At 40.8% G+C, this 27,026-nt stretch overlaps 2 protein-coding genes and 1 long non-coding RNA gene across 6 annotated transcripts; 2 read left to right on the top strand and 1 right to left on the bottom strand.

Annotated features, from left to right (window-relative positions):
* Positions 1–278: 278 nt before the first annotated feature.
* ZBTB43 (zinc finger and BTB domain containing 43) lies at positions 279–11,562 on the top strand. The gene is made up of 2 exons (XM_080401480.1): positions 279–473; positions 4,681–11,562. The coding sequence occupies exon 2, from the start codon at positions 4,704–4,706 to the stop codon at positions 6,096–6,098; it is 1,395 nt and encodes a 464-aa protein (XP_080257606.1). The 5' UTR covers positions 279–473; positions 4,681–4,703; the 3' UTR covers positions 6,099–11,562.
* On the bottom strand, positions 11,368–12,999 carry LOC308069343. Its single transcript, XR_013930348.1, has 2 exons — positions 12,885–12,999; positions 11,368–12,466 (listed from the first exon to the last, which is right to left on the bottom strand). It is a non-coding gene; the product is annotated as an uncharacterized lncRNA (long non-coding RNA).
* ZBTB34 (zinc finger and BTB domain containing 34) lies at positions 12,992–25,249 on the top strand. 4 transcript variants are annotated; one of them, XM_080401471.1, is made up of 3 exons: positions 13,126–13,229; positions 21,423–21,549; positions 22,785–25,249. In XM_080401471.1, the coding sequence occupies exons 2-3, from the start codon at positions 21,509–21,511 to the stop codon at positions 24,304–24,306; spliced, it is 1,563 nt and encodes a 520-aa protein (XP_080257597.1). In that variant the 5' UTR covers positions 13,126–13,229; positions 21,423–21,508; the 3' UTR covers positions 24,307–25,249. The 4 variants fall into 4 exon arrangements, with proteins under 4 accessions (XP_080257598.1, XP_080257597.1, XP_080257596.1 ...); XM_080401470.1 differs by lacking the exon at positions 13,126–13,229 and adding an exon at positions 19,969–20,177; XM_080401472.1 differs by lacking the exon at positions 21,423–21,549 and having other exon boundaries at positions 12,992–13,229.
* Positions 25,250–27,026: the final 1,777 nt, after the last annotated feature.

Genomic DNA, 27,026 nt, shown 5'->3' with positions numbered 1-27,026 from the left:
TGCCTGCCTGCCCGCCCGCCCGCGGCGGAAAGGCGCGGACACCTGCGGGGTGCGAGAGCGCCGCCGTCCCCGCAGCCGCCCGGGCGGTGGCGAATGGTCCCGCAAGGCGCTGGCCCGGTGGCGAAGGACGCCGCTCCCGGGCCGGGGAGGCTGCATGCGGCACCGCGCAGGAAGGCGGCGCCAGCAGGGGGCGCCGGCGCTGCTCCGGGTAAGAGTCGCCCGGCGAGGTAGGGGCGGGGCGTCCCCCGCGGCCCTGCCCCACCGCGGCCCCGCCCCACCGCGGCCCCTCGCGGGCAGGAAGCAGCAGGGCCGAGCCGGGCCGCCACGTGAGCGGGATGCGGAAGTTGTGCGCAGGAAGGGCGGGCTGCCTGCTTCCGGCGGCGGCCGGGCTGGGGCGCGGAGGCAGTGCCGGCTGCACCGAACGCTGGGGCCGGGGTCGCATCCCGCTATGCGAGACGCTCAGAGGCCCGCAGGTGAGACGTCGCACGCCCGTGGCCCGCGGGAGGCCGCGCTGCCGCCGGGGCCGGTTCCGTGGGCCCGCTCCGGGGCGGGGCGGCGAGCGAGGCCTTCCCTCGCCCCGCCGCGCTTGGGGGCCCCCGCGCCGCTTTCTTGGCCGCCGCGGCTCTGCCCGGCGGAGCGAGGAGCCGCGGGCGGTGGTGGGGAGGCCAGTGCTGGCTCCGGGCTGCTGCGGGCGGAGCCGATTGGCGGGGTCGGCCGCCGCGGGGGCCTGGCCTGGCTGGGCCCGCGGCCCGGGGCGGTCAGTAGCGCCGCCCGGGCAGGGCTTCACCGGTGCGGCCAGGGCTGCCGCATTCTGAGGTGCTGCCGTGGCAAATGTCGGAGATTAATTTCTGCCGAAGCCTTACGTATGGAGAACTGAAGTAACTGCTTGCTTGCACTTGGTTTAATTTTTCAGCAAGCCATACGTGCCTTTCATGTTGTACTTCATGTTGCAGCATGGAGACTGATTTTTTTTTTTTTTGGTTGACTAAAAGAGAAAGACTTTGTTCTCTGTGGGCTGGGATAAGGAGAATGGAGAAACAGAACAGGTTTTAAAGGGAGGAAAAACAAAGTTTTCTTGACACGTATGGCTTTACCAATAGAAAATGTTTTACCTACGTTTTGATGGCTTTGCTTTTCATGAGAACTTAAAATGTATAAAAGTCTGCTTCCACCTGCAGTTGTTTCTGGGGTGGCATGCCGAGTCCTTGCTGAAAGGTGGCAGTTTAGCAGTAATTATATAAGGTCTATAGATGCCTCTCTTTAAATTTCAGTTGAGCCATATCCTGAAGGCTCATCTTTTTTGTAGGCAAGTATTGAAAAATAGTAGTCCTAAAACTGAGAATATTCTGAAAGGAGGTAGAGAACTGTGCGTTAAAAAAAAATCCATTTGTTTAAAAGAAGCAGATATTTTATAATGTATACTAGATCTAAGGTTACTGTTTCAAATAAATAACGTTGTCAAGCTGTTTTAAGCAATATGTTAAGAGAAATTAACAACTGAGCTGGGAGGCATAGTATACTGTTACTGGCTGGAAGAATCCGGGTAGCTGATGTGGTCTGGTGAGGTGGATTGGTTGTATGGGTACAGAGCAGGACTGATGGGTTGAGGAAGAAAACTCTGAGGAGTGCTGAAGACAGTAAATTTAAAGGTGGTTGTCAGCTGTTATGTAGGTGACAACTTGAAGATGATCAGCCAAAGTGCAAGCTTTTCAAAGATTTCTTTTCCAAGGAAAGTAATTTAGAAACAGCAGATTTTTAATATTCCATTTGATTTACTAAATTAAGGAACAGTCAGACCACTGAACTGTTTATATTGCCAATCATACAGATTGTTCTTGGACTAGCTAAAAGTGGCTGTATGACAGCTAGGTTATAAATGTAGTAGTATTCAATCCAAATTTCACCTTTACAGTTGAGGTGTGACAGTTTGTGGTAATTCACTTCTGGGGAATTGATTACTGTCCTAGACTTTTTATTTCACGTGAAAGGTGGGGAAATGATACTATTTTCTGGTTTGCACCTTCATGTGAAGTTTCCATACGCTTCTGGGGATACATCTCAAGAAGCCTGTTCAAGGATATGCATCATCATTTCTAGTTTGTCAAATATTTAAAGCAAGCTCTGAGAACTCTCTGGGGAGCAACGCTTTGTGATGTAAAGTGCTTTCCTCTTTCATACATTGTTAGTCAAAGCACTTGAAAGTAGCAGTGTGCTAGATTTGCAACTTCTGGGCTGTTTCCTCAGCTGATGTACCTTGGTTACTGTCTCAGCAGAATGCAACTACTCGCCCATGATTTATGTGAAGCAGTCAAAGGAAAACTACCTCGTACCACCAAGTGTTTTAAAAACCAAAACTTAAATGTTGATGGATCCTCATCTTGAATCTGAGGATCCCAAGGTAGCTGGTAAACACCTCAAGTTAAACACTTGTTTCACCAGTAAAAGTTACCTTTTATGAAAATGTAAAAATGAATGTGACCGTATACAGCAAGTTATGGTGGTCAACTGCAAAATTTTCAGTCATTTGACTGTCTTCCAGTGGGAGCTTTATTCATTGCTTTCAGTTCCTCCCACTAACCAGCACTGGAAATTAGCGTAAGATCTGAAGAAGGAAGGAAACTGTGGTCAAAAAGGTACCTTTTTTTCTTTTGACTATGCTGCTGTGATTATTTTTGTTTACAAATGGGTTTCATAAATAACAGGTTATTCTTCCCAGTTTGTTTTCTTCAGAGACCTTCATAAGAAAGTCAGATTGCTAACATGCTTCTAGTGAAAAATAAAAAGGAATTTTAAAAGCCGTTTCTTCACAGTTTTGCAGAAGATGACAGTTTCAATGTTTACAAGGAGGTTAGGCCTGTATTTATTGAAAAGTCTGGATGGCTTCCAAACTCCCATGCTCTCTTTTCTATGGAAAACCTGTTCACCTTTATGTAAAATAACAGTGAATAGTCTGTGTTCATCTCTGCTCCATGCGCTTGTCACCCTCTTCTGGCTCTGAAATTTTGGAGATAGAACACTTGAGTTTTTGGATGGGGAGGGCCTGGGTTGAGTTGTTAAGAATATGAGTCGGGAGACTGATCAGAATGGTAAGGAAGGGCTTATGTAACCATAAGCTGTTGATTAAACATTGAGTGATTTACATAATCACTCCACTGTAGTCTGCATTTTGTAAGCAAACACTGCTGCTTTTTCTGCACTTAGGAGTCATACATTTGTGCTGATGTGTCAGCATTTTAACACAGAGCACCAAATGAACAGTTGTCTGCTGATGGTTACATAACTGTATGGAAAGTACTATGGTTATTGTACAGGCTTTCTGTAGCAAGGATTCACAACCATATTTTCTTGATTCCATATTTCCATAGAAGTACTTTCACTTCAGTCCTCCAAGTTTTTGTAATGCAAATTATATTTTTGCACTATATTAACAAAGTGCTTTAAATTCTGGGCATATACGCTATCTGCTAATTTAATAAGTATTCGTTCTCAGGTGTACAGTCCCATCTGTTGAAACTTTGACACTTGCCCACTTATGAGAAACATAACTTGATGGAGGAAAACTGCTTGCTACTCCGTGGCTCTTTGGGAATTCCGTTGTGTCCTATTTACAGTTTATCAAATTGAAAATTGCGTAAGTTTAACTTAGGCAGTTAATGGTGGTCTTTTGTAGTTGCATTTAAATTTCTGTCATTATTTTTAGTGATAATAACATGTAAATATCTCAAATTAAATTTAAAATTTAATAGACATTTTAAAGAATTGTATTATTGCTTAAAAGACCATTAACTTTGTAATAAGACATCTGGATCATGGGAGTAGAGAGACCTTAAGACTCTTGTGAACTCTTAGCCGAGCTTCTAGCATATAATTGTTGTGTTGTTACAAATACACAAGGTACATACAGAAAAAATCTGTACAGCAGAGGTGTTGCTTTCCTGATTAACATTTAAAATTCTGTAAGGTTTTCTTAAAGTAAGGAGTGTTTATAATAACATCTGGAAAATCACAGAATTAAAAGATTGGATTATAGTCCTGCAGCTGTACAAGATGTTGCTACTCCACCTTTGAGTTAATAAAACAGGCAGACATCCCAGGAGAGTGACGAGCTTCATTCTCACTAGGGTTCTATGTGTGTTGCCTTTGTCATTGTATGAATTGATATGCTGGCTTTTGAAAGCATTTAAAGTGGAATATTTCATAAGAGTACAGTCAGTCTGTATTGGGGGATTAGTGAGATGATTTTGTTGGCAATTGAAATGCACAATTTTTCATATGCTGTTATAAACACTGGGACATCCTGGAATTAGAACTGTACTGCTGTAATTTCATCAAATAACTTTTTTTCTTGTCCTAAACTCATGCTTGAAATGCTTAATCTATCTCAGCTGGGTAACATGCTGCTTGTAGCTCTGCTGTAGGTGATGAGTCCTCTTGGATAGAAGAAACACAGTGAAATGCACTGGCATAGCAATCAGTGGCCTCAGTACAACTTTCAGAAAAGAGAGAAATGAGGTGGGGTGGGAGAAATAGAAGTACAGCACTGACATAGGTTCCAGAAAATGTTGAGTTCCATGTGAGTCTGCTTAAGTGTTACTTGTTAAAGAAAAAATGTAGAAGGAAATGCAAAGATTAATACTTTACTAAGCAGAATTTCTGATTTTTTTTTTTTTTTTCTTGCAGCACAACACTAAATTTGTAATGAAATGGAGTCTGGGTCAAGCTCATTTCGAGTGGAATTTCCAGATTTTTCTAGCACCATTTTGCAGAAGTTAAACCAGCAGCGCCAGCAAGGACAATTATGCGACGTGTCTATTGTAGTTCAGGGCCATCTCTTCAGAGCCCATAAAGCTGTTCTTGCAGCTAGTTCACCTTATTTCTGTGATCAGGTTCTCCTAAAAAACAGCAAGCGAATAGTCCTGCCTGATGTGATGAATCCCAGAGTGTTTGAAAACATTCTTCTGTCTACCTATACAGGTCGGCTGGTAATGCCTGCTCCAGAAATTGTTAGTTATTTGACAGCAGCAAGTTTCCTTCAGATGTGGCATGTAGTCGATAAATGCACTGAAGTGCTAGAGGGGAACCCAACAGTGCTGTGTCAGAAGATGAATCATGGCAGTGATCACCAGTCCCCAAGCAGTAGTAATTACAATGGCCTCGTAGAAACCTTTGAACTTGGCTCTGGAGGACAGACGGAATTCCACAAAGTGCAGGAGCTAAGGGATGGCGAAAATGAAGAAGAGAGCTCTAAAGATGAACTGTCATGTCAACTGACAGAACACGAGTACCTTCCCAGTAATTCTTCAACAGAACATGATAGACTTAGCACTGGAATGACAAGTCAGGACGGTGAAGAAGGAACCAGTGATAGTGCAGAGTATCAGTATACCAGGCCTATGTATAGCAAACCCAGCATCATGTCTCACAAGCGGTGGATCCATGTGAAACCAGAAAGATTTGAACAAGACTGTGAAGGTGTTGATAATCCTTATGATGAACACCAAGTTTCTGAATCCATGAATGCCATTCAGGCAGATCATTCAATCCAGTCTTCAGGTGTTGAAGACTTTCATATAGGTGACAAAAAGATGGAAGCAGAATTTGATGAACAAGCAGATGAAAGTAATTATGATGAACAAGTTGACTTCTATGGCTCTTCTATGGAAGAATTTTCTGGTGAAAGGGCAGATGGAAATTTAGGTGCTCACAGACAGGATCTTATGATAGCAGCAGGCTACAGTGAAGGCATTGAAATGGCTGCAGGAATTAAAGAAGAAACATCTCTCACAGGATTCTCACATGCTGATAAGCTATATCCTTGTCAGTGTGGAAAAAGCTTTACACACAAAAGTCAGAGAGATCGGCATATGAGTATGCACCTTGGTCTTCGACCTTATGGCTGTGGTGTCTGTGGTAAGAAATTCAAAATGAAACACCATCTTGTAGGCCATATGAAAATTCATACAGGCATAAAACCATATGAGTGTAACATCTGTGGGAAAAGGTTTATGTGGCGGGACAGTTTTCATCGGCATGTGACCTCTTGTACCAAGTCATATCAGGCTTCTAAAGCTGAGCAGAGTACTACTGAGATGAACTAAGACATTAGTGCTTGCTTTGTTTAGTAGAGTATAATTATGCAAATAATGTCTGGTACTTGCTATTGTAAATTTTCAAAAAAACCCACCTTAAGTTGTAATTTAATGATTATGCTGGTATAAGCAGACCAAACTTTATTTTCCACAGTGTTATTCTAGGTGTTCAATGTGTGAAGTGCAAATGGTTAATCTGAAAGGTGCTTGCAGAATGAAGTCTGTAAGGTCTTTGTGACATTGATTGTAATCACAGCAGTATTTAGAAGTCCTGTTGTTATTCTGAGTCTTCTAAATTCAAAGTAAAACCCAGCTCTCAATTGACCCACATCCTGCAAATACATGAAGCAGGAATTCAGGTCGCCCTACTTAATGAAAAAAAGAACTAGGATGACCAAACCAGGTTATATGATTCACATTGTAATGGAAAAAATTGGAATTCTACTTCAGAATTCAGACTGGAGACTGCCAACATACTTAACATACATTATTAGACAGTCTACATTATTAAATAGCCTTTGCTGTATTGCTTAATGAAAGGCTGTGTTAATGTTAAAGATGGTTTGGCTTTCCTTTATCTGTCTTCCATTTCTTTAACCATCTTCACTAAAACAAACATTGTCTAATTTTGTGCCAATTTCTACTTAGAGTCTGTAAAGCATTTAAATATAGTTGAGCACTATACAGACTTCAATCTGTGTTAAGTATAACTTGTCTTTGCTCCTCAAGGTCTCATGCTGTATGACTCTTGGCTTGACTTGGTTGATTGCTACATCATGAGAGCTTCTAGAAATGTGTGTAATAAGCATGCCTTGTCAAGAAAAAAGACAAAAAAAGTTGCATTTGGAACTTACCCAAAATAATCAAACATAAACTATAGTTTTCTGTTCAGATTTTTGTGGCTTACTACAGTAGCAAGTACCAAACTTTGCGGATTCACAATTTAACTTTTTATTGGTACAAAAACTTCTTTGAGAACTTCTACCTAGTTTTAGAAAACTGCTTTAGGAAAATTTAGTCATGAATAGGTATTTATACTTTTAATTCTTTACTCTTTGAATAGTGAGATCTATATAACAGAGTCTTGGTACTGAACTACTGTGACTGGTTACATGTGATCACAAGCAGCCAGAGTTGTTTACTTCTTCAAATGAAGTTGCTTGTGGAAAAAAGTAGAGAAAGTATGGTATTTGGATCTATTAATGGTATTGCAGAACATGGTACCATGCTCATGTCCAAAGTCTGGATTTTTGCTGAGAAAGCGGCACTTCTGCTTCGTTAGGATGAGGATCTATATGCTGGGCTCTCATTCTTGGAGATAGAAGAGTGTTCGTAGTTCTGAGAGATGCTGCCAGCTCTGCAGGTAGAGTGAATGCATCAATTATAAAGGTGGCAACAGGATTTTTGGGGTTGAAGGCTTAATGCAGTCTTATGCAAAAGCAATTAACCCTTCTTTGTAGTTTACTAAAACGTATTATAAAAAGGAAAGAGCCTTTAGAGCATACATAGACTGTAATACAAACAGGTGATGTCCAAGTACACTGCTGGTAACATAGGGGAAAAAAAGTTAACCAGCATTGAAGGCCTAGGCCTGTCTGCCCCCAGTTTATGTATTAGATACTACAGTATGCAGGATAACATGCTTAAACAGATGACCCTGTATGGTGAAGCAAAACCACACAAAGATAATTACCGTTTAGATGCATTTTTTAACTCCCAGTTACAAATTGTCTTAAGATACAACTGAACTGTATCCTGAACGTGAATGTCTGGTACAAGTGGGGGTTTACTCAGTGGGCTGTAATTACTGTAACTTCTTTTCTGGCATTCTACTTATGAACTTCAATTTTTTTAAGAGGCTCTTAATTCTTAATCTTCTAATGCTTCAGATATTTTTCATATGGAATTTTCTTAGAACAGATATTCCCAAATATGATGAACCCATTGCTGGCAATGGGCATGAATGGTCAGCACCACAGAGTTCCTATTCTTAGCATTTAATTGAACTCTACAATATACTATGGTGGCCATATATAACCCTTGTAATCAAGGTAACTAAACAGGGATTTGCTCACTAACACTGTAGCTCGCTTAATGTATAGAAGCACTTTGTATTTAAAAAAAAAAAAACAACAAAAAAACCGTAAAACTTTATAAGTATGTTTTTTAAACTTAGAAATTATATTCCCTTTATGGTTTGTTTCCACACTGCTAACACTGTCTTTTTTAATATTAAAAAAAATATAATAATGCTTACCTGTTTACATGAGTGTAGAGGAAAGGGTTCTTGCGCTCAGTGGCCCTATTTTTCCATTCTCCAAGGCCTTACTACATACAGGGTGTCATTTCTGCAAGTACCATCACCACATTTGAGGGAAGGTATTCTCATACTCATTTCAAAAATGATCTTCTATATTATATTAGTTCTTAACCCCTTTCAAATTGTCACTTCAGTGTTGCATAAAAAGGTTAAGGGTGCCTCTTCCCATTTAACCATAAAAAAAGGCTGGTCAGAAACACAAGGCTGAAAACCATGGTCAAGCAAAAAAATGTTTCTCTTAAACCCAGACCATCCTACAGAGCTGCCAGCAAAACTGTTTCTTTTACCAGCTTGGAATGACTTTTATATGGGACATTTCAAAGTTAAGTATTACTCCTGTTTGCAGTTAGATTACTTTGAAATAAAGCTTTAACATAAAATGTACTGCGAGAGACACTTTAAAGGTTTTATAACAGGTCCAGTAGATCATATTATAGAACCGTGTCCTTTTTTTAATGACTTAACACAAATAGTAACTTTTTAATATTTGCCTATTACTGTTTTACCCCATATTATGACATTGTCTTGAAAGTCCAACAAATGTTGCTCCGCTGATTTTGTAGCACTTGACTTTCTGATGTTGATATACATGAAACCAATTGATCGCAGGAAAATACTGATATGATTGTCCTGAGATCTAGTTGAGAGGATTGATGATTTAAGGGAAGCTTGAGATACATGTCTAAAATACTTGCTTTTGCTGATCACAGGCAAAACATTTAACTTACGGTGGTTTTCTTGAACTTAATTTATAACCCTTTGACAAACTTCTAATCACTGAATCAGGTATTGGGGGAAAAAGATAACAAAAAAATCACTTAAGCACTTAAGAAAATGGCTTTCCTCCCCCTTCCTCAGGCTTAGCTTAAGTCTAACACCTCTCCTCCCTGCCTTTGTAGTCTCAGTTTCCCTGGTTTTCACTGAGAGTTGCATTCAGCCCATGCCAATTCTTTTAGCGAGGTGACAGATCACAGAGGAGGTTGGGCTCGTGCTGGCTTGTCTGACACTCTTCATTTCTTAGTGGGTGTCCTCTGCTGCTCTGGGCTGGTCAGTGTCACTGTTCATGGTGACACCAGGCCATAGTCCCTTCAGGGATGTGTCTGTTACAGCCTCAGTCTCCTGTGGGCCTCAGTTACTTCAGAGGTATGCCTGCTCTGGCATGGCTTAGATACAGGCCAAAGTCCCCTCAGAAGTGAATCTCCTCAGGCATGGAGTGTGTCCTTCTGTGAGAGTGTATCTGTACATGTCCTCGGTGTCTTCTCCATATGTTTTCCCGAGAGCAGCTCTTCAGTTTCTCCATATGTGTTTCCCCAGGAGTATTTTCTCCTTGTGCGTCTCCTTGCATCTCTTGCTAGCAGCTGCCACTCCTTACATTTGTTTAAGCAGAGGCACTGTACGTACCTCTGGTTGAAGTTTTGGTGTGCAGTAGATCATTTACATCCATTTTAACGCAGGCTGGAACCTGTTTTGACCAAGCACAGGACAGTTCGCAACCTCTGGCCACGTGTCACCCTCGCAGCCCCCTGCTACTGAAACCCTGCAATTCATGGCCAATAAAGTTGTACATAGTAAACCAAGATATGCAGATGCAGCTTCTGTCAAGCTTTTATCTTTGCTAATGGAGTGGTCTTGTTCAAGGTACGAGAAATTACTTCTTGTTTGTGGAAAGTAGGGAAGTGATCCATATATATATATATATAAAATATGAATGCATATGTATATGATGAATTTCATTAATCTTCCCTTAAGCTTCATCATCTTTAATGATATGGCTTAGAAACATCTGTGCATTTTTATATTGCTTGCTGTTGGCTGTAGTAAAGTGAATGTCTTCTGAAAACACATACACACTGGAGGCTTTCAGAATTTCCTGCTACTTTGAAGCCATTCATTGTCCTATCAGTGGTAAGAAATGATACTTAATGTGGTAAGAAATTATATGCTTAATGATACTACAGCTAAGTTCCTTTTCATTCCATTTTGTAACTAAAATGTTAATTAGCATGAAATCTGTGTAACTGCCATCCTGAAAAATTCAACTATTAGCAGGGTTAAGATCTCTGCTTAGGTGTGTATCTGACCCTTTTGAGGGAGGAGGTTCCCATATCACACACCACTGCTGCTGGGTTTTTTTTGTTGTGTTGTTTTTTTAAACATTACCTTGTTTGTTTTATGGGAGAGCAGGTAGACTCTAGAAGGTACTGTCAGTACAATTTTTGGTCATAGCTTTTTTCATCTGAGAGGTTTCTGGGGTTGAGAAACTTTGTCCTGTATCAAAAGCGAGGTGGATGACCAAAGGCTGATGTATTTGGTTTCTCATTATAAAAAGAATACTTGATGTCCCTGTATTATTGAGCCTGAAAGAATGGAGGCATGTTAGGTCTTGTAATCTCAACACTTCTGCTTTGGTGCCAGAAAGGTGACCCATCTCTGAATTATGACAGCCTACAGCAGTATACCGAGTATTTCGCTTTAACAGAATTAGAACCTTTCTCAAAACAACAAAGGAAAGTTGTTGGGTTTGTCATTTAAATACTTCATTGGATAGCTAGGTTTCTTTAGCTATAAGCTGTAAACTGTCAGTGCCCTAGGGGAAGATGCTGGAAAACAAAATGGTATATTTTTAATGTGATTAAATTGTAAGTTCTGATTTTTGCTTGAAGCCTGTGTCTGTCAATTGCTGCTCCTTTTTTTTATTCATGGGATTCCATATTTCTTCCAGAAATGTAACTGTTTATGCAAGTCACGTGAATCTTCCTTAATGAGCTATAAGTTTTTATTCTAAACAAGTCATTTATAATAGTAAATTTGCATATCTTGATATTTTGTGAGACGTTATGCCTGTATTGCAGAGATGGGATAGTTTTGTCTATAAATATTGCTGTCCTAATTGTACAGCATGGTTTTAATTTAATGTTACTGTTCAGTATTTTCTTCTTATAGAAGAGTCCCATGCCCCTTTTTTGTATAACATGTTTTAATAAATGTTATCTGTCAACTTTGTAAATGTTTTCTTAAGCTTGAATGAAAGGAATGCATGTCTAGTTCTAGTACTTAATATTTCACTTTTGCCAAAATGATAAATGCTCAAACAAAAGTACAAATCCAAAAGTTGTTGATATATAACTTTATTAAATATATAAAGAAAATGTGTATCTAGTACTGTGTCTTCTTGAAATACTGAGAACATGCCAGCCTAGCCTAAGAAAACACTAAGACCTGATTTTTATAACACAGTAAATTGATGAATTTGTGGAATCGGGCCCATTTCTGTAGTGCTTAGGTAATTAGTTCCCCTGTTAGCCCAGACTTACCAAACAGGTTTTATTATAACTGGGTTTCGCAGAACTGTGATCTCTAAAGTTACAGTGCAGAATGTACAGGCAGACAGGAAAATTCCAGAATGTTCACTTCATAGCAGCAGCAACTGCATGTCCAAAAAGCCTTCAGGTAAATTTGAAATAGGGACATATAATGTGTCTAAGCATGAAAGAAAAAGTACAATGAAGCAGTAGTAAAGATTAAGTTTCCATTATCTTGCTGTGAGGATTCCTCCTCTCCCTGACTAAATTTAGGTACTCCTGCTGATCAACTCACCGTGTCCAACCTCCATCTCTTCAGTCCGCATGGAACTGGCACAGCTGATGCTCCTTACTCAGCAGCCTAATGCTTGCTGTCTGAACAGAAAATGAGCTCGCTCTCACTTAAAAGCGTATTCAGCTAATTCCTGGAGAAACCGGTATTTGTGTACCACACTTCTCAGTCTTTGGCAGCTGTAAATGGAATACGGTACAAACAAATACATTTGCTATTGCTGTTGGTTACACTTACTGCACGCATCTAAGAACAAGCCCGAAGTATTCTGTCTGTTCAGAAGCAGTCGTTTGATTTTCTTTGGTATGTGTGAACAAACATCATTTCTGCGTCTGTAATTTAACTTTGTTATTTATGCCCTGGTCAGGATGCTCCCCTGGGCTGCTATTTTACCTGGTTACCATTCGATGTCTAATTTCTGAGGGCTGTCTTCCACGTGTTTCATAGGGAGAGAAGGACGTACCTGCAGATGAGACAGCGTCACGTCCAAGGTTAGAGCGTGTGGCTGCGGCAGCGGTGCCCGCTGGCACCAGCCTCCGGCACTGCCCGAGCTGCCCGGCGAAGCGGAGCCGCTGCCCTCCACAAGCGGCAGCAGAGGCAGGATGAGCTCCAGAGCTGCGCGCGCTGCTGCAGCCGCCCGCAGTGCCGGGGCAGCGGCGCCGGTGAAGCGGGCGCGCAGTGCGCGTGGGGGCGGCGGGCGGGGGCTGGGGCGGCCCCCAGGCGCTGCTCACTCCGGGCCGGCCGCCCCCCGGGCGCGGGGCAGCAGCACGGCGGACTGGGACCGCAGGCGACAGCGCCGTTCCGGGAGGGGACGCTGCCCACGTAACGCGCAGCTGGCGCGGTCGCCTCTGACGCTGTTGCGGTCTGAAACTGGCCGCTACCGGTACGTTTCCGGACGCGTGTCCCGTTCCGAAGGTGCGGGCCGTGCGAGTCCCAGGAACGGGGCTGCCCGCACACACCGGCCTCAGCTCCAGCTCAAACCTCCCACAGGTCTCCGGGGGGCGGCGCCGCAAGGGAGGCCCCGGCCTGCGTGGAACCCCGGGCGGGGCGGGACGGGACGGGGCGGGGCGGCGGCCCCGCCTGCCGCACCGGGAAGCGGAAGCGCCGCCAGCGGAATCGGTTCCGGGTGCGAGTAGCTGTGGGAGCGGGCGGGAAGCGGCGGTGGGAGCGGGCAGGAGACGGGCCGGGCCGGGCACCCGCCATGTGAGAGACCCTGACAGCTCCAGGTGAGCAGCGGGCGGGCCGGCGCGGCGCAGCGGGCGCCCGGCCCGAGGGTCGGCGTGGCGCGCCCGCGCGGGACGGAGGCCGTTCTCCGGGGAGGGGGTCCCGGCGCGCTGACAGGCCCCGGCGGCCGCGGGACGGGCGGCCCGGACGCCGCGCAGGGCTCGGCCGCGGCCCCGCGCGGCGAACAGGGGCCCGGTGCCGTGGCCGGCCGGCTGCCGCGGGGCCGAGCGGCGGGGCGGGCCGCCTGGCAGCGGCTCTGTCGTCGGGAGCGGCCCCGCTCGGCTCCCAGCCGCCTCTCGCCGGGAGCGGCCGTCGCGTAACCTGGGTCCGCGTCCGTAGCGCCGGTGGGCTGGCCGGTGGGCAGGGCCAGCGCGGGAGTGCCTCGGTCCTCCGCCAAGCCGAACGAGGCATAAAGCGAGCGGCAGCCGGGGCTCGGCGGGCGGAGGCCGGCGCCGTTGGCAGCCCCCTCAGCCGCCGCGGGGCCGGTAGAGGAGCTGGAAGTTCTCGGGAATGCCCGATCTCTGCAGTTGCGAAGGCCCTTCAAAATCCCTGCAGGTGTGCACAGCATACAGCTCTGGATTTGTTTTATAATAAAACAAAGTTGAGAGTGAATTTGGAGCAAGCCTGAACAGTCTCAGAAACGTCGCTGTGGGAGAGCCCGGTTGCCAGCAAGGAAAGGTGGCGCGGGACAAGCTGCGCTGCAGGTGGCACATGTCACCGAATCCTCAACGTTTGGAATCAGAACGTGCCTGTGCTTCATTGTCTGTTCAATGAGAGCTACAAAATGCTTAGTCTGTCAGAAATAACAGACTGGGAAAATACTATGAAAATGTGTTCTTCAGAGCTACTTTAAATCTACCAGAAAAAATGTTGCTGGGATCTAGAGAGCGTAGCTTCTTCGTTGCTTAAAAGAAACACTGGAGCCAAAAAGTTATGATTTGATAACTTTTAAAAAAAAAAAAAAAAGTAGACCGGTTAAAACGCATAATAATAACCAAGTATTACTTTGGTAGCAAATAATTTATTATTGTAATAGTAGAAGCTGCAAAAGCCCTGTTCCCCCCTCCTTTCCTTCCCCACTTCTTAAAAGTTCTGGGTGTTTGAATATTGCAAGTTTCATCCTATCAGTTGTGGGGGTTTTATGCTGATAGTGGGTTCTCAAAGCATATGTCTCAAATATTCAGAAAATGTGGACAGTAACTATTTAGGATTACATAATAGGCATGTTACGAAATTTGTGCACAAAATAGATGTTTGTCATCATTGTAAGATCTTGCTGATTTAAAGTGTATGTATCATAAATATGCCCCCTTTTTTTATTTGTCTGTCACAGTGCTTTTGCTGATCTTGGCTATCTCCAGTTTGCCTTCTAGTAACTTTTCTTTTCTGCATTCAGAAATAGATACATACCTGTAACTGCTTTTGTACTAACGTGGCTGCTAGAGCCAAAATTTAGAGGTTATTTGTATTGAGGTTTCTAATCGTTGGGTGGAAGTATGTTTATGCATCAATAGTTGTTTCATTTTCACTCTTTTAATCACTTCCATACAGGCAAGCAATTGTGAGGAAGACAGTTTGAGAATAAGGGATGAAGGTGGCCCTTGGACTTCAGTTTCACAACTGCTTTCTTTGGATATTTGCTCAAATAAGAGGGTCCTGCGTTTTTTCTATGAAATGCTAAATATGCAATTCCAATAACTTCCCTGCTGCACCATAGTAAGGATTGAGAATAGGTTTGTAGGGTTAGCAGTATTAGCATGCGTGTATGTATATACATACATATAAATTAATTGGTTTTAATTTTGATGTTAAAATCTTCCACTCCTGCAAGTGGTTTTCTATTCATCATGTTGTGAATGTTGGTGAGGTAAAAATCAATCCTTTTCAATTTTTGTTAGCTAAAAGCATAGGAGTTTAATGTGTTTCTCACCCATGCAAATGATGGGATTGTGTTCTCTGACACTTCAGCAGGGCTTGCCTGACAGACACAAGCTTTACTCTTGATTTTGCTGTAGATGTTAAGTACTTTGAGTAGAGTATCGCCTCTCTGTCTGCAGAGGAGGAATAACAACACTGACTTTCCCTGTGGTGTTCAGATATCTACTGATGAAAGTGTGCAAGAGCTAAGTTTTGTAGTAACTACATGTCAGCCTGTGCTAACTGGCTTCACTTTCTGAGGAAACTGGGGGATTCCTGCATTTTTATGAGGTAATGTAGTGAGGTGTTTAAATTATTGTGTAGTTTCCACTACTATAACAGATTCTGTGTTTTAGTCTAAAATAGAAGTGAAGCAGACTCATTTCCAAAGATGTTTTCTGAAGAGTAACAAGACACGTTCACCTTTTTATTGTATGCTTTACTACAGATAATTCACTATTTCAAGTTTTGGCCAAACTGTCTGTATTTCCTTTGATTCTAGTGGGCATTTAAGCTTAGGTCAGACTTTCCCAAGACTTAACACAGCTTGTGAATTAGGTCTATAGAATGATTTGTGAATGGTTAACATTTGGAGGAATGAGGATTTGAAATCCTGTTTTGTTAGGAAATAAACAATTGTTTCTATAGCCAGGTAGTTTTGAGAGACATGGTCGTTTCCGTAAGATTGCATTGCTCTGTTACTGGCCTACTGGAAAAGTAGATCAGTTCTCATTTAGGGTTTGGGGTTTTTTTGGATGGATTTTCTGTAGACTGTTCAAAATGCGACTGAACTTAACAGAAGTATGGGCAGGGAGTTTATATGTAAACACAGGCTTGTGCTAGCTGTTTTAAATCATACTGGCAGTTTTATTTACCTGTTAGAGGCAAATTTAACGGAATGATGAGTTGAACTGAGCTGGAAAGAGTTTTGAGGTTGCTGTAGATGTAAAAGATGCCAAAAGATTCTATTGGAGAAGCTGCAAACAAAACAAAACTTCATGCTACAACAGAAGTATTAACAGAATTTTCTGTTATTCTGTAGCGTCTCTTAGGATCCGTGTATCAACTCTTTGTTAAACTTCCATCTGAGCCCATGACAGTTTATTTATCCTGAGACTCCAAATTTTCACATTTATATGCAGCATTTTCTCTAGTTGTACTCTCCAGTGTGTCGAAGTTTAAATATGTTCTAATGAGTTTAAAAACAAGTAATACAAATCAACCTAAGCAAAGATTGTTGTTTGAGTTATTCTTCTATGGATAATAATGCTTCTAGAATTCAGCTTTGTAATTCTCTGGAAACCAAGAGTCCACAAAGGAAGAGTATAAGTAATAGTGATTTAGGAAACTATCTTGTTGGACATGACAAATACTTGAGCAGTGAAGTCCATACTTGTTTGATGTTATATTCAAGGGAAGCTTTGAAAGAAAATGGATGAAACTGTCACTTTATGTGTTCAAGGAGATTCTTGCAATTTTATCACCAATCTTAAAGCCTATTGCTATGTGTCATTAATTTCTTTGGTTTTAGTTAACAGTCATGTGCATGTGAATTACTGCTACGAGATTAAGATGTAGGTGACCAAATTCAAAAAGAGTAAAGTTTTCAGTTTTTTACTTACTGTTGTGCTCTGATTTATGTGATGTTATGTTAAAAAAGCTTTTAAATGTTAGTTCTATGTAGTGCCTTCAGTTTAGAAAAATCTAGTTAGTACACAAAGACTTATTTTATGTATCACTTCCATTAAGCTCCAGTTGTTCTCTTAAGTATCAAGTAGAAACATTTCCCCCAGTCATCTTTTCTGTGGTTTAAAGGAGTTGTTTTCAATTTGTAAATATATATGTCTATGAATGTCTATCATTTTAGTGCACAAATTACATGGAGAAGTGTGTCATTAGGTATATTTTCCGTCACCAGGAGGATGCCTCTGGCAGTGTGTTGTATAGACCACAAAATAGACTGCGTGAATGAGCTGAAAATACACAAGGCTCTACTTTTATTATTTTTTGTGTGTTTATGAAAAAGACTCTAGTGCAATTGATCTATATTAAAAAAGAGTAGTATCTGATTATCTCACTTGAGATAAATAGGAAATAATTTAGTCTCCTTCATGATCTTTAAAGGCTGGAGAGTTCTTAAGAAAATGGCTGCTTGAATTTAGGAAGAACTGATGCAAAAAACCAGCACTACATATCTACATAGTACTGCTTATATTACTGTAAGTGTGTTGTAGTTCTGCACAAAATTATCTCAATTGTTGGGAAAGTAGCCCTTTTTTCTTTTGGTTTGTTGTTTTGGTTTTTTTTTTTTTTATGACTACAATATTAAAATATGTTTTCTAGCTGTAGAGAAGCTTACCATACTTCAGGGGCCAGATTTTTAGTGAAGCAGCAGCGCTGTGTGTCATCACGCTATGTGAGGCCATCCGAGGGTACTGTGTCTTGACTCTTAAAAGATAATATAATTCTTTACTCTTATGAGAGGTGTAAACTGGTAAAAAATTATATGATCAGTTTCTTCCCTGTTTTCAGAGATTATTTAAATTGGACTGTCTTAGAAATGCCCCTAGACTGCAACAGATCTGATTGTAGTCTTAATTTGGTACAACTAGCATTAATTACTGCGGCTGCTGTAATCTGAACACTAAGGCAAGTGCAGACTGAAAGGAGTGTGAGGAAGATTTTTGCCCTAAAACTTCCATGATCACAGCTGATAGGATTACATTGCTAGGCTAAAAAAATCTCTTGAATGATAATACATTTTTGCAGTGATGGTGCAGTAACTACTGAACCCTACAAAATGCAAGGGAGGAGTGCACTGATTTATAAATATGCCTGTTTCCTTTCTTGCTTTTTCTGTGTTCTGAGTAGTAATGCATGGAGTATCTGTTCCTGGTGTCATGGAGCACTTTTTTTTGTTTCAGTCTTAATATTCATTATGACCATCCTAACTTTTCTATGTATTTCTGTTTTCAGACACATGCTACAGCAGTAATCATTTATCATGTGTGTTTTTTCCCCAAGGAACCCACGTTGCTGAGCTAACTAAAGAAAATGCAAGGGATCTTTTCTCACACCTTTGTGTGAGTTAAAATGAGCATAATTTTATCATGCATGTGTCTACGAGAACAGCAAATCATACATCAGTGAGTGAATGAAATTAAACAGGTGCAGACTTAGAAGCAGAAACTAATACGACATTGGCAGACCCACAGCTTCGTGTTGTAGTTATATGATGCTTCCCTGCTGCTACTGTATGATGTCAGTAAAATTAAATACCAAATGTGTTTTGTCACCATCTATTCTTGTTTTTTAAGTGAAATAAGAGCTTTCATAGAACATAATTTTTAAAGTAAGTTTCTTCTGAAATCTAATGAGAAATGTTAAATGCATATCACTCTCATGTTCACAGGTTACTTCAATGAACACTTTTGTTTGAAGACATAGGGCAGCGATCCACTACTAGTAAACTCGTACTATGGTCTGCGTTTGCTGTATAAGACCCTGATGAATAAATGTAATACAGACGCAAAGAGAACTGATATGATGCTTTTGAGTGTGACTGGATCATCTCCTACAGAAATAGACAGGAGGCTCAACACAGAGCCCTGCTAAGACTTAGTGAACTTAGTTCTGGGCAGTGCTTTAAAATCAGAAAGCTTTCAGCCAATGTCTTGGACACATAATATCTGTGAAAAACTGAAGCACTTTCATCTACTTACTCGCAGGAGAGTTGAGAGAGGACCTATTCATAGACAGGTGCCCAGAGGTGAACTTAAATTTTACAGGACTTTAACGTAACATTACACTATCCCACAATCAGGGGAGCAAGCCAAAGCAAGACAAAATGCATTACTTTTTAACAGTGAGAGTACCTAACATTGCTATGAGTTGTCTTGGTTCTCACTACCTCCCAAATGGTTGAGTCTGTATAATACAAATAAAATTTTCTTCATTCTGAACTACTATACTGTGGTCCTGGACCTAAAGAACACAGGTTACTTCTGTATGTGCTGAAATATGGAAGGTGCTGGACGTGACTTCTGAATATACATTAATTATTTTTTTCTTCACCTCTGCTAATTCTATGTTGTGATGTAAATTAGTTATATTCTTACTGCTCCGGGAAACAGAGCTTCCTTATGACTGTCTGGTTAACTGTAGTGATAATTTTTTTCTTCAGAGCATACAGTGGATGTGTCCAAAGTTAATTTGTGTTTTAGAGTACCTTTCTGCTTCGGTTTAATGCTACTCACCTCACCCCAAAAGAGAAGAGGTTAGGGAGACACATTTCAATTTGGAGAAAGCTGTTAAAAAATAGGGCATTTCTAATTAGCTTTTTCAAACTGTAGTGATCTCCCAGGACTGTTTCAGAAATACTTCAACCATAAATCATAAAGTCTTGAAAGAACTACTGGCCTGCCAGCACTGATGAATAATTGAGTATTGTTACGGTACAGTACCCCACTGAACAGTATTTTGGTTAATTCTACTGGAATTTGATTATGGAACTGCTAACTTGATTCTGTATACAAATAAAATAAAACCTTCTTGTGTATGGGAATATAACCTAAAGATTACTTTTATTTTCTAGATAGTGACATTGGGGATTTATGTGAATAAATAAGATCGTTCTTCTAATCATTATTCATCAATAAAACATTGGTAGTGGTGCCTGCTTCTCTGACATGTGTAATGCCCAGATTTTTCCCCGGGTCTTGCCTTCCCAAATCGATGCAAGAAAGTGGGGGAGCCTGGTACTAAACCCAGCAAAATTACTGCAGTCTGCGCTGTTCCTGCTACAGTCCCGCCTACTCCTGAATGTGGTGTTCATTGGCAACCTCGTCAGTTCCAGGACCTTTTCAGCTAGAGATTGCAGAGTTTGGCTGAAAGCGAAAGAAGGTTTCCCTTCTGTCAAGTGCTGCTGCTGTTCAAAATTTTTGTTATTTAACCCCAGCTTTCTACCGATGTTTTCAAGATCACAGGAAGCATGCATCTTCAAGGAAGAAACTAAGGTGGAAAAGTAGTCACAAGTGCGTGCTGTAGCTTGTTCACTTTCTTTTTTTAAGAGCAGATGGGTATAGAAACTCATTGTCCTTAATTCATTCCTTCTGTCTGGACTAGTGCTAGTGGTGACAGTTTGTATTTTAATATTTTGTCTTAAGTTCTCCATTTTGTTGAGTAGGAGCCCCTAGGGAAATATAGGGCAAGGAAGAAGGCTGCTTTCTATAAATGACAAACTTTCTGTACGTTCTAGCCACAACCCCCCGAGTCTTTCTGATGGGATTTGTGTGAGGCTTGACCAAGATCTGGTTCCTTAGTTCAAGGATCTGAAATGATGCAGGAACAACAAATTATTGCTGCTGGGGACTGGTCTTTTAGTTTGTACGCAGTCCTCAGCCTAGGTAACGTGTCACTTCAGGTCAACAAAAGCTCTTCCTCCACTTAGCAAGGAGAAGCTTAATCAGGGATGTTTTCATGTTGCATCTGTGCATAGTTCGTAAGCCCCACAAATTAAAGGTAATGACCTATGTTGGGTTTTTAAGGAAGCCTACTGCCCTGTTAAATGAGAGTGAAGTTGGCAAACATGGGGAGACTTCTGTCTTCCCCATGGAGTGGATGTATCTGCTAGGGACTGGAACAGTGGTCCTCTGCACAACATGCAGGGATGCTCAGAATAACAAGGGTAAACCGCACTGTTCAGTTGGGGTTGGTTTGTGTAATACTTGATTTCTGACCTATGTCTGACTTGCATCAGCTCACAAGCTCCAAATCATTTTGTAGCTTTGTTCGCTGAATAAAAACTGTCCTGCCAAAGCTATCTTTGTATACATGGCTGCGATCTTACCACTTTCTGGTTTATTCCTTTTCTCCTTCATCAGAGAAAAGAACATACAAAATGTCTTTTCCCCTGCTTTTATGTAACAACTATAACATCTCAAATGAAGTCTGTTTTGCCCATTTTAATCTATGACACATCGGTAATTTACAGAACATGTTTAGCAACTCTGATAACCTTTTGAATGCTCTGTGAGAGTTTTTGACAGTTCCCTAGATCAGACATAATATTAGTCAAGTCAGGAAGCTGGCAGTCCTGGTTCTCTGCTGAAGAGACGCTCCATTTGTGAAGATTATGAATGTTAGTTTTGAGCGACAGCTGATACAGCTCCATTTCTTCCTTGTAGAGGCTTTTTATCATATTCCTGCCTGTTGATTTTGTTTTTAGAGTGCCTGAATTTTCATAATTTGATTTAAATTGTTCATGTGTCCCATTACAGCATGTAACATAAGACATAAATAGGAAAAAAAAATAATCCACTAGTATGTTGTGATACATTGGACATGCTTCCTGCATCAGAAGTCAATGGATGATGTTGAGATCAGTTTGTTCAATTGGAAAAGCAGGTATGGTGGCAATACTATGTGTTTGGACTTCTACATTAATAAGAACAAGGATAGCAATAAAAGACTGCAGATTCTTGGGCACTTAATTGGGGGCCCAGTCTTGGAAATGTAAGGTGATCTCTGCTACAGATAGACACTCTCAAGGGGGCAAGTGTGTGTGTGTTTTATAATACTCTGAAAAACCGGTAAAGTGTTTTTCTTTAGATCTTGTCTTGAAATGTATACGCTTCTCTATAGCCTCTTGGAACATCCTTTCCCTTAGTATCAGGCAAGTTTGAGTTACCTACCCATGGCTTTTGAGTTAGGTTAGAATTTAAATGTCAGATCACTTCCGCTAGGAAACCACTGCTGTGTCAGATGAGCTTCAAAGTTCACATCATGGTTTATAAAAAAAAAAACCAAAACCTAAAATCACAAAAGGAAAAAAAAAAATATGAAAGTCTATGGGTGGCTCTAATGCTTTTCCTTCAAATGCTGCCTCCTGTTGATGCAAATTCAATATTATCTGGGAACCTCCGACACACTGGGTAAATAGTTTGGAATTGAGTCCACGAGTAAAATGTTTCCTTTCACTAGGTTTTCCTTATTTTGTGATGTGAATATTGAAAGATTGATTTTTACTTTTTAAAAATAATGATTGAGATTGTTTTCTAAGAAGGTAAATGTTTAAACAGAAATGTCATTGGTGTAGTATATTCATTGCCTCTGAAATCAGTTTGACTTATCTAGGCCTAAGGAATGGTGGTTTTTTTAAATATTTGTGTGTGTGTATGCAGACACACACGCACACATATGTGCCTGTGGCTTTTCTTTGGCAGGTTTTTCAAACTTGATGAAGCACCTTCCACAGATCATTCTTGGGCAATTTAACAATGCAGTTTCCTGCAAGTGTCAATGTATTCTCTGGCTTGAACACCTACTAAAGATTCTGAAGCTTTTACATTGTCTAGTGACTATGAAATTACTCTTTTGGGAGGGTGGGTGTATGTCTGCAGTTCTTACCAGAAACTGGACTTAGACCGTCCCAGGGAGTCTGTGATGTATTATGAGCAATTGAATTGTGACTGTTGCAGAGGGATAATTCAAATTACAGAAATGCAAGAAATGGGTAGATTCTCTTGTAACGCACCTTAAACAGATCTGGTGATTTAACTTCAGCAGGTGCAAGCATTTATTTTTGAAATGGAAAACTCTGTATTCACTCTCAGTTGTAAATCTTCTCATTTTTCTTTCAGATTACTCTTTACATCAGTAGAAATGGACAGCAGCAGTTTCATTCAGTTTGATGTGCCCGAGTACAGCAACACTGTTCTGAGCCAGTTAAATGAACTCCGCTTGCAAGGAAAGCTATGTGACATAATTGTGCATATTCAGGGTCAGCCATTTCGAGCCCATAAAGCTGTCTTAGCTGCCAGTTCTCCGTATTTCCGTGACCATTCAGCATTAAGCACCATGAGTGGCTTATCAATATCAGTTATTAAAAATCCCAATGTTTTTGAACAGTTGCTTTCTTTTTGTTACACTGGAAGGATGTCCTTACAGCTGAAGGATGTTGTTAGTTTTCTAACTGCAGCTAGCTTTCTACAGATGCAGTGCGTCATTGATAAATGCACACAGATATTGGAGAGTATTCATTCAAAGATCAGTGTTGGTGATGTTGACTCTGTCACTGTTGGTGCTGAAGAAAATTCAGAAAATCGCAATGGAGTTAAAGACAGCAGCTACTTTGCCAACCCTATTGAGATATCTCCCCCCTATTGCTCTCAGGTGCGACAGTCAACAGCAGGCAGCGATCTTAGGATGGAAACTACTCCAGGCAAAACTCTACGTAGTCGTCTGCAAGAAGAAGGGCATTCAGATCGAGGAAGCAGTGGGAGTATCTCTGAATATGAGATTCAGATTGAAGGTGATCATGAGCAAGGAGACTTGATAGTAAGGGAAAGTCAGATTGCAGAGGTGAAAGTTAAAATGGAGAAGTCTGACAGGCCAAGCTGCTCTGATAGCTCTTCCCTTGGTGATGATGGATATCATACTGAAATGGTGGATGGAGAGCAAGTGGTGGCAGTAAATGTTGGTTCCTATGGGTCTGTCTTACAACATGTTTATTCGTTTACCCATGCCTCATCACAGGCTACAGGTGTGTCTGAAACCTTCGGAAGCCTGAGCAATACGAGTCCTTCGAGGTCAATGCTGAGCTGTTTCAGAGGGGGCCGCGCACGCCAAAAACGGGTATCCACTGGTCACTTGCATAGTGATGTTCAGGGCTTGGTGCAAGGGGCTGACAGCGAATCCATGGTGAGTAACCCAGGATATGAAAACAGTCCACGGGAAAGAAATACAAGAGGTCATTGGTACCCATACAATGAGAGGCTAATTTGTATTTACTGTGGGAAGTCCTTCAACCAGAAAGGGAGCCTTGATCGACACATGCGATTGCACATGGGAATAACTCCTTTTGTGTGCAAGTTTTGTGGGAAGAAATATACCCGCAAGGACCAACTTGAGTATCATATTCGTGGTCACACAGATGACAAGCCCTTTCGCTGTGAGATCTGTGGAAAATGTTTTCCTTTCCAGGGTACACTAAACCAGCATTTGCGAAAAAACCACCCTGGGGTAACAGAAGTAAGAAACAGGGTAGAGTCTCCAGACAGAACAGAAGCATTTGTGGAACAGAAAGTAGATAATGATGCTTCAGCTTCTGAAGCTATGGATTCTAGTATGGAAATTCATGCAATGTCTAACACATCTGATTAAAATACTACATTCTAAGTGCAACACAAACAAGCACATTACTAATGTATTTTTTAAATATTTTATTCTTTTAGTAATCTTCAGTACAAGTATAACAGCCTTTTAATTTTCCCAACCTTCCGGAAATCAGTTTGAAATGGTTTCTGGAGAAGACTACATAAGTATTCTTGAGGCTGGGTTGTTTGTTTTGTTGTGGTTTTTTTTCCCCCACTTTTGAAGATGCTCAAAATACAAGACAGTGTGCTGGGGAAAGGATAGGAAGAGTCTGCTGAAGTGTCCCTACTGGTTGATCTGGCAAGACACAAATTCCAGTGGAGAAAGATATTAGAATAAGATTGGCAGCTCTGCTGGATACACAAAGAAGCTGTAATTTTCCTTATTTTATTTCTTAAGTCCTGTTGCTGGTAATGAGTTGCACAGCAGTGGGGAGAGAGAATATTATAGCTTTGATTCCTTCTGTGTGTCACGATGAAATCTGTTTGCTTTTACTAACTGGTTTTGGTAGTTAGTCTGTTTATATATATAAATTTGCTTTATATATATAAAATGCTTTCACTTTTCCTATTCTGGTTGAGGTGAACGTAAAAGTATGTCAAGGTTTATACATGTACCACTCTTTCAACTGCTAGGTCTCCTCTCTGCTTAGGATTTAGGACTTCAGACTTTGGGAGGATGGTTTTGGTTTTAAAAGAATGTTGTTTGGTTTTCATTTTCTTAAACTATTACTTTGTGTGCAAAAGTGAGCAAAGTGAATTATCTTTTTTTAATAGCTTTGCTTTATAACATATGTAAACCAAATGCCATAAATCTATTAAATTATGGTTAAATTGTTGAGGGGTTTTGTTGTCTAGAATGCAAGCTGGACAACCTGTGGTGCTGACCTTTTTATATATATAGAGATAGATATATATATATATAAAAAAAAATATTAGCAAACCTAAAAGTAGCATTGTGGTTTTAAGTGTGTTTTTACTGGCCTCAGAATCTACCTTCATTTCGTACTGTAGAACCATACCAGGTAATTAAATTTAACTTCATCACTCTTCATGGTTGGTTAAAACCTGAGAGAGATGATGTAGTTTAAACTACAGTATTTCCAAGCAGTGTTTTAATAGGTCTCTTCACAGAGAGCTGTTTTCAGGTGCACATTGACTTCCTACTTAAAGCTCCAAGTGATATGTCAGCACTTGGAATTTGTACTTTTTTTTTGTATTAAAAAAAAAAACCAACAAATACTCTATGGGAATTTCGAGCAATATGTCTGTTATTTCTTGTGTGAGTATTACAGAGTTGCTATGGCTTCCCTACTATTTTCAGTGGTTGTTTTCTGCATAAAGGAACTACCAACAAATTTAAAAATACTCTTAAATCTTTCTGTTTCACCAAATTATGTTTTTTAATACGGTGCTAACTTCATCATTTAGGTCAGTATAATATACAAAATGTGAAACATAATGGTAACAGTTAAGCGAAAGCAAAAAAAAAATCCCCCCAAAACCCAAAACAAACTAACAAACCCAAAACAAACAAACAAACCACAACACAAACACAATAGCTTAAGAGACCTCAAAAGCATGAACCGGCAAACACTACTGTGTAAAATTTTACCTGATGAACAGAATTAAATTAAGCACATGCTTCTTTAAAATACAGGTTTTCTATAATTGGGCCTTACGTTTGTTTGGCAACTATTGAAAATACATCTGTGAACATGCTGTTAAACTCCTGAAATTTACAAAATGAAAGCTCATTCCTAAATAACAGGAAAGCAAAAAGGGTAGGTTTGCTATCTTGTGAAGCTTTTTTGGCTCCTGTGAAGTTGGGACGTATTTGTGCAGTAGCTTTATTAAATACACTAGTTCTTAATATTGTGACAGTCTGCAATAAGAATTAATTTCATTAAATACAAATTTACAGTATAAACCCCACCTGCTCCACTGGAGCAGTTTCAGTTCAGTTGAGTACATAATTTGCCTCTTTGTCCTAAAACTGCCTAAATAAAGAGGTAGAAGGTGGGAGATGTTTGTTTCCATGTTTCTCTCCTTGAAGCAACAAGAGAACTTTTGGTTCCGGTAAGGGAAAGTGTATGTCTGTGTCTAGGGAAGGTAGTCTATATGTTTACCCACTTAAAAACATGTTGGTGTTTCTGATACTGTTTTTTTTCCTAAATGTTTGTTTTGAGTAATTAAATGAAAAAAAAAAAAAAAGTGTTTTGATAAATTAAGTTTGAGACATGCAAAATCCAAGAAATGTACAGTTATTCTTAACCCTTTATCTTGGACCTGTGCTGTGGTGCCTTTGGTGTGACTTTTTCCATGGAAGTATGAGTTGAGGATAGCAGGATATGGGTACTGATTTTATATTTCTTGAATTTCTCTGTGTCACAATCTTAACATTATTTAAATCTAGTTCTTTGTATTTGTAAATGTATTCAAATGGTTTGAGTTTACCAAAGAGTGACTTATCCAAAATTGTCTCTGACAAACACAAACAAAAAACCAACATCACTTTGATTGTACAGGTTCAGGTTCAAAACATTGCAACGTGACTGTTAAGGGGCAGGAAATGATGACTTTTTCTAAAAAATCATGATTCAGCAGTTTGTAAATTCTGCTTGCTCCTCTTTGTGTCGATACGCCATTTACCCTTTCCACTGCTAGCAGTGTTAATAATTATCAAGCCATAACACAGTACTGTAAAGTTCAGCAGTGCTTCAAAGGATG

Source organism: Falco punctatus (assembly GCF_963210335.1).
Source record: "Falco punctatus genome assembly, chromosome: 9".
Lineage (NCBI taxonomy): Eukaryota > Metazoa > Chordata > Aves > Falconiformes > Falconidae > Falco > Falco punctatus.
Note: the sequence above shows the minus strand (reverse complement) of the source record. Positions and strands in the feature narration are given on the sequence as shown.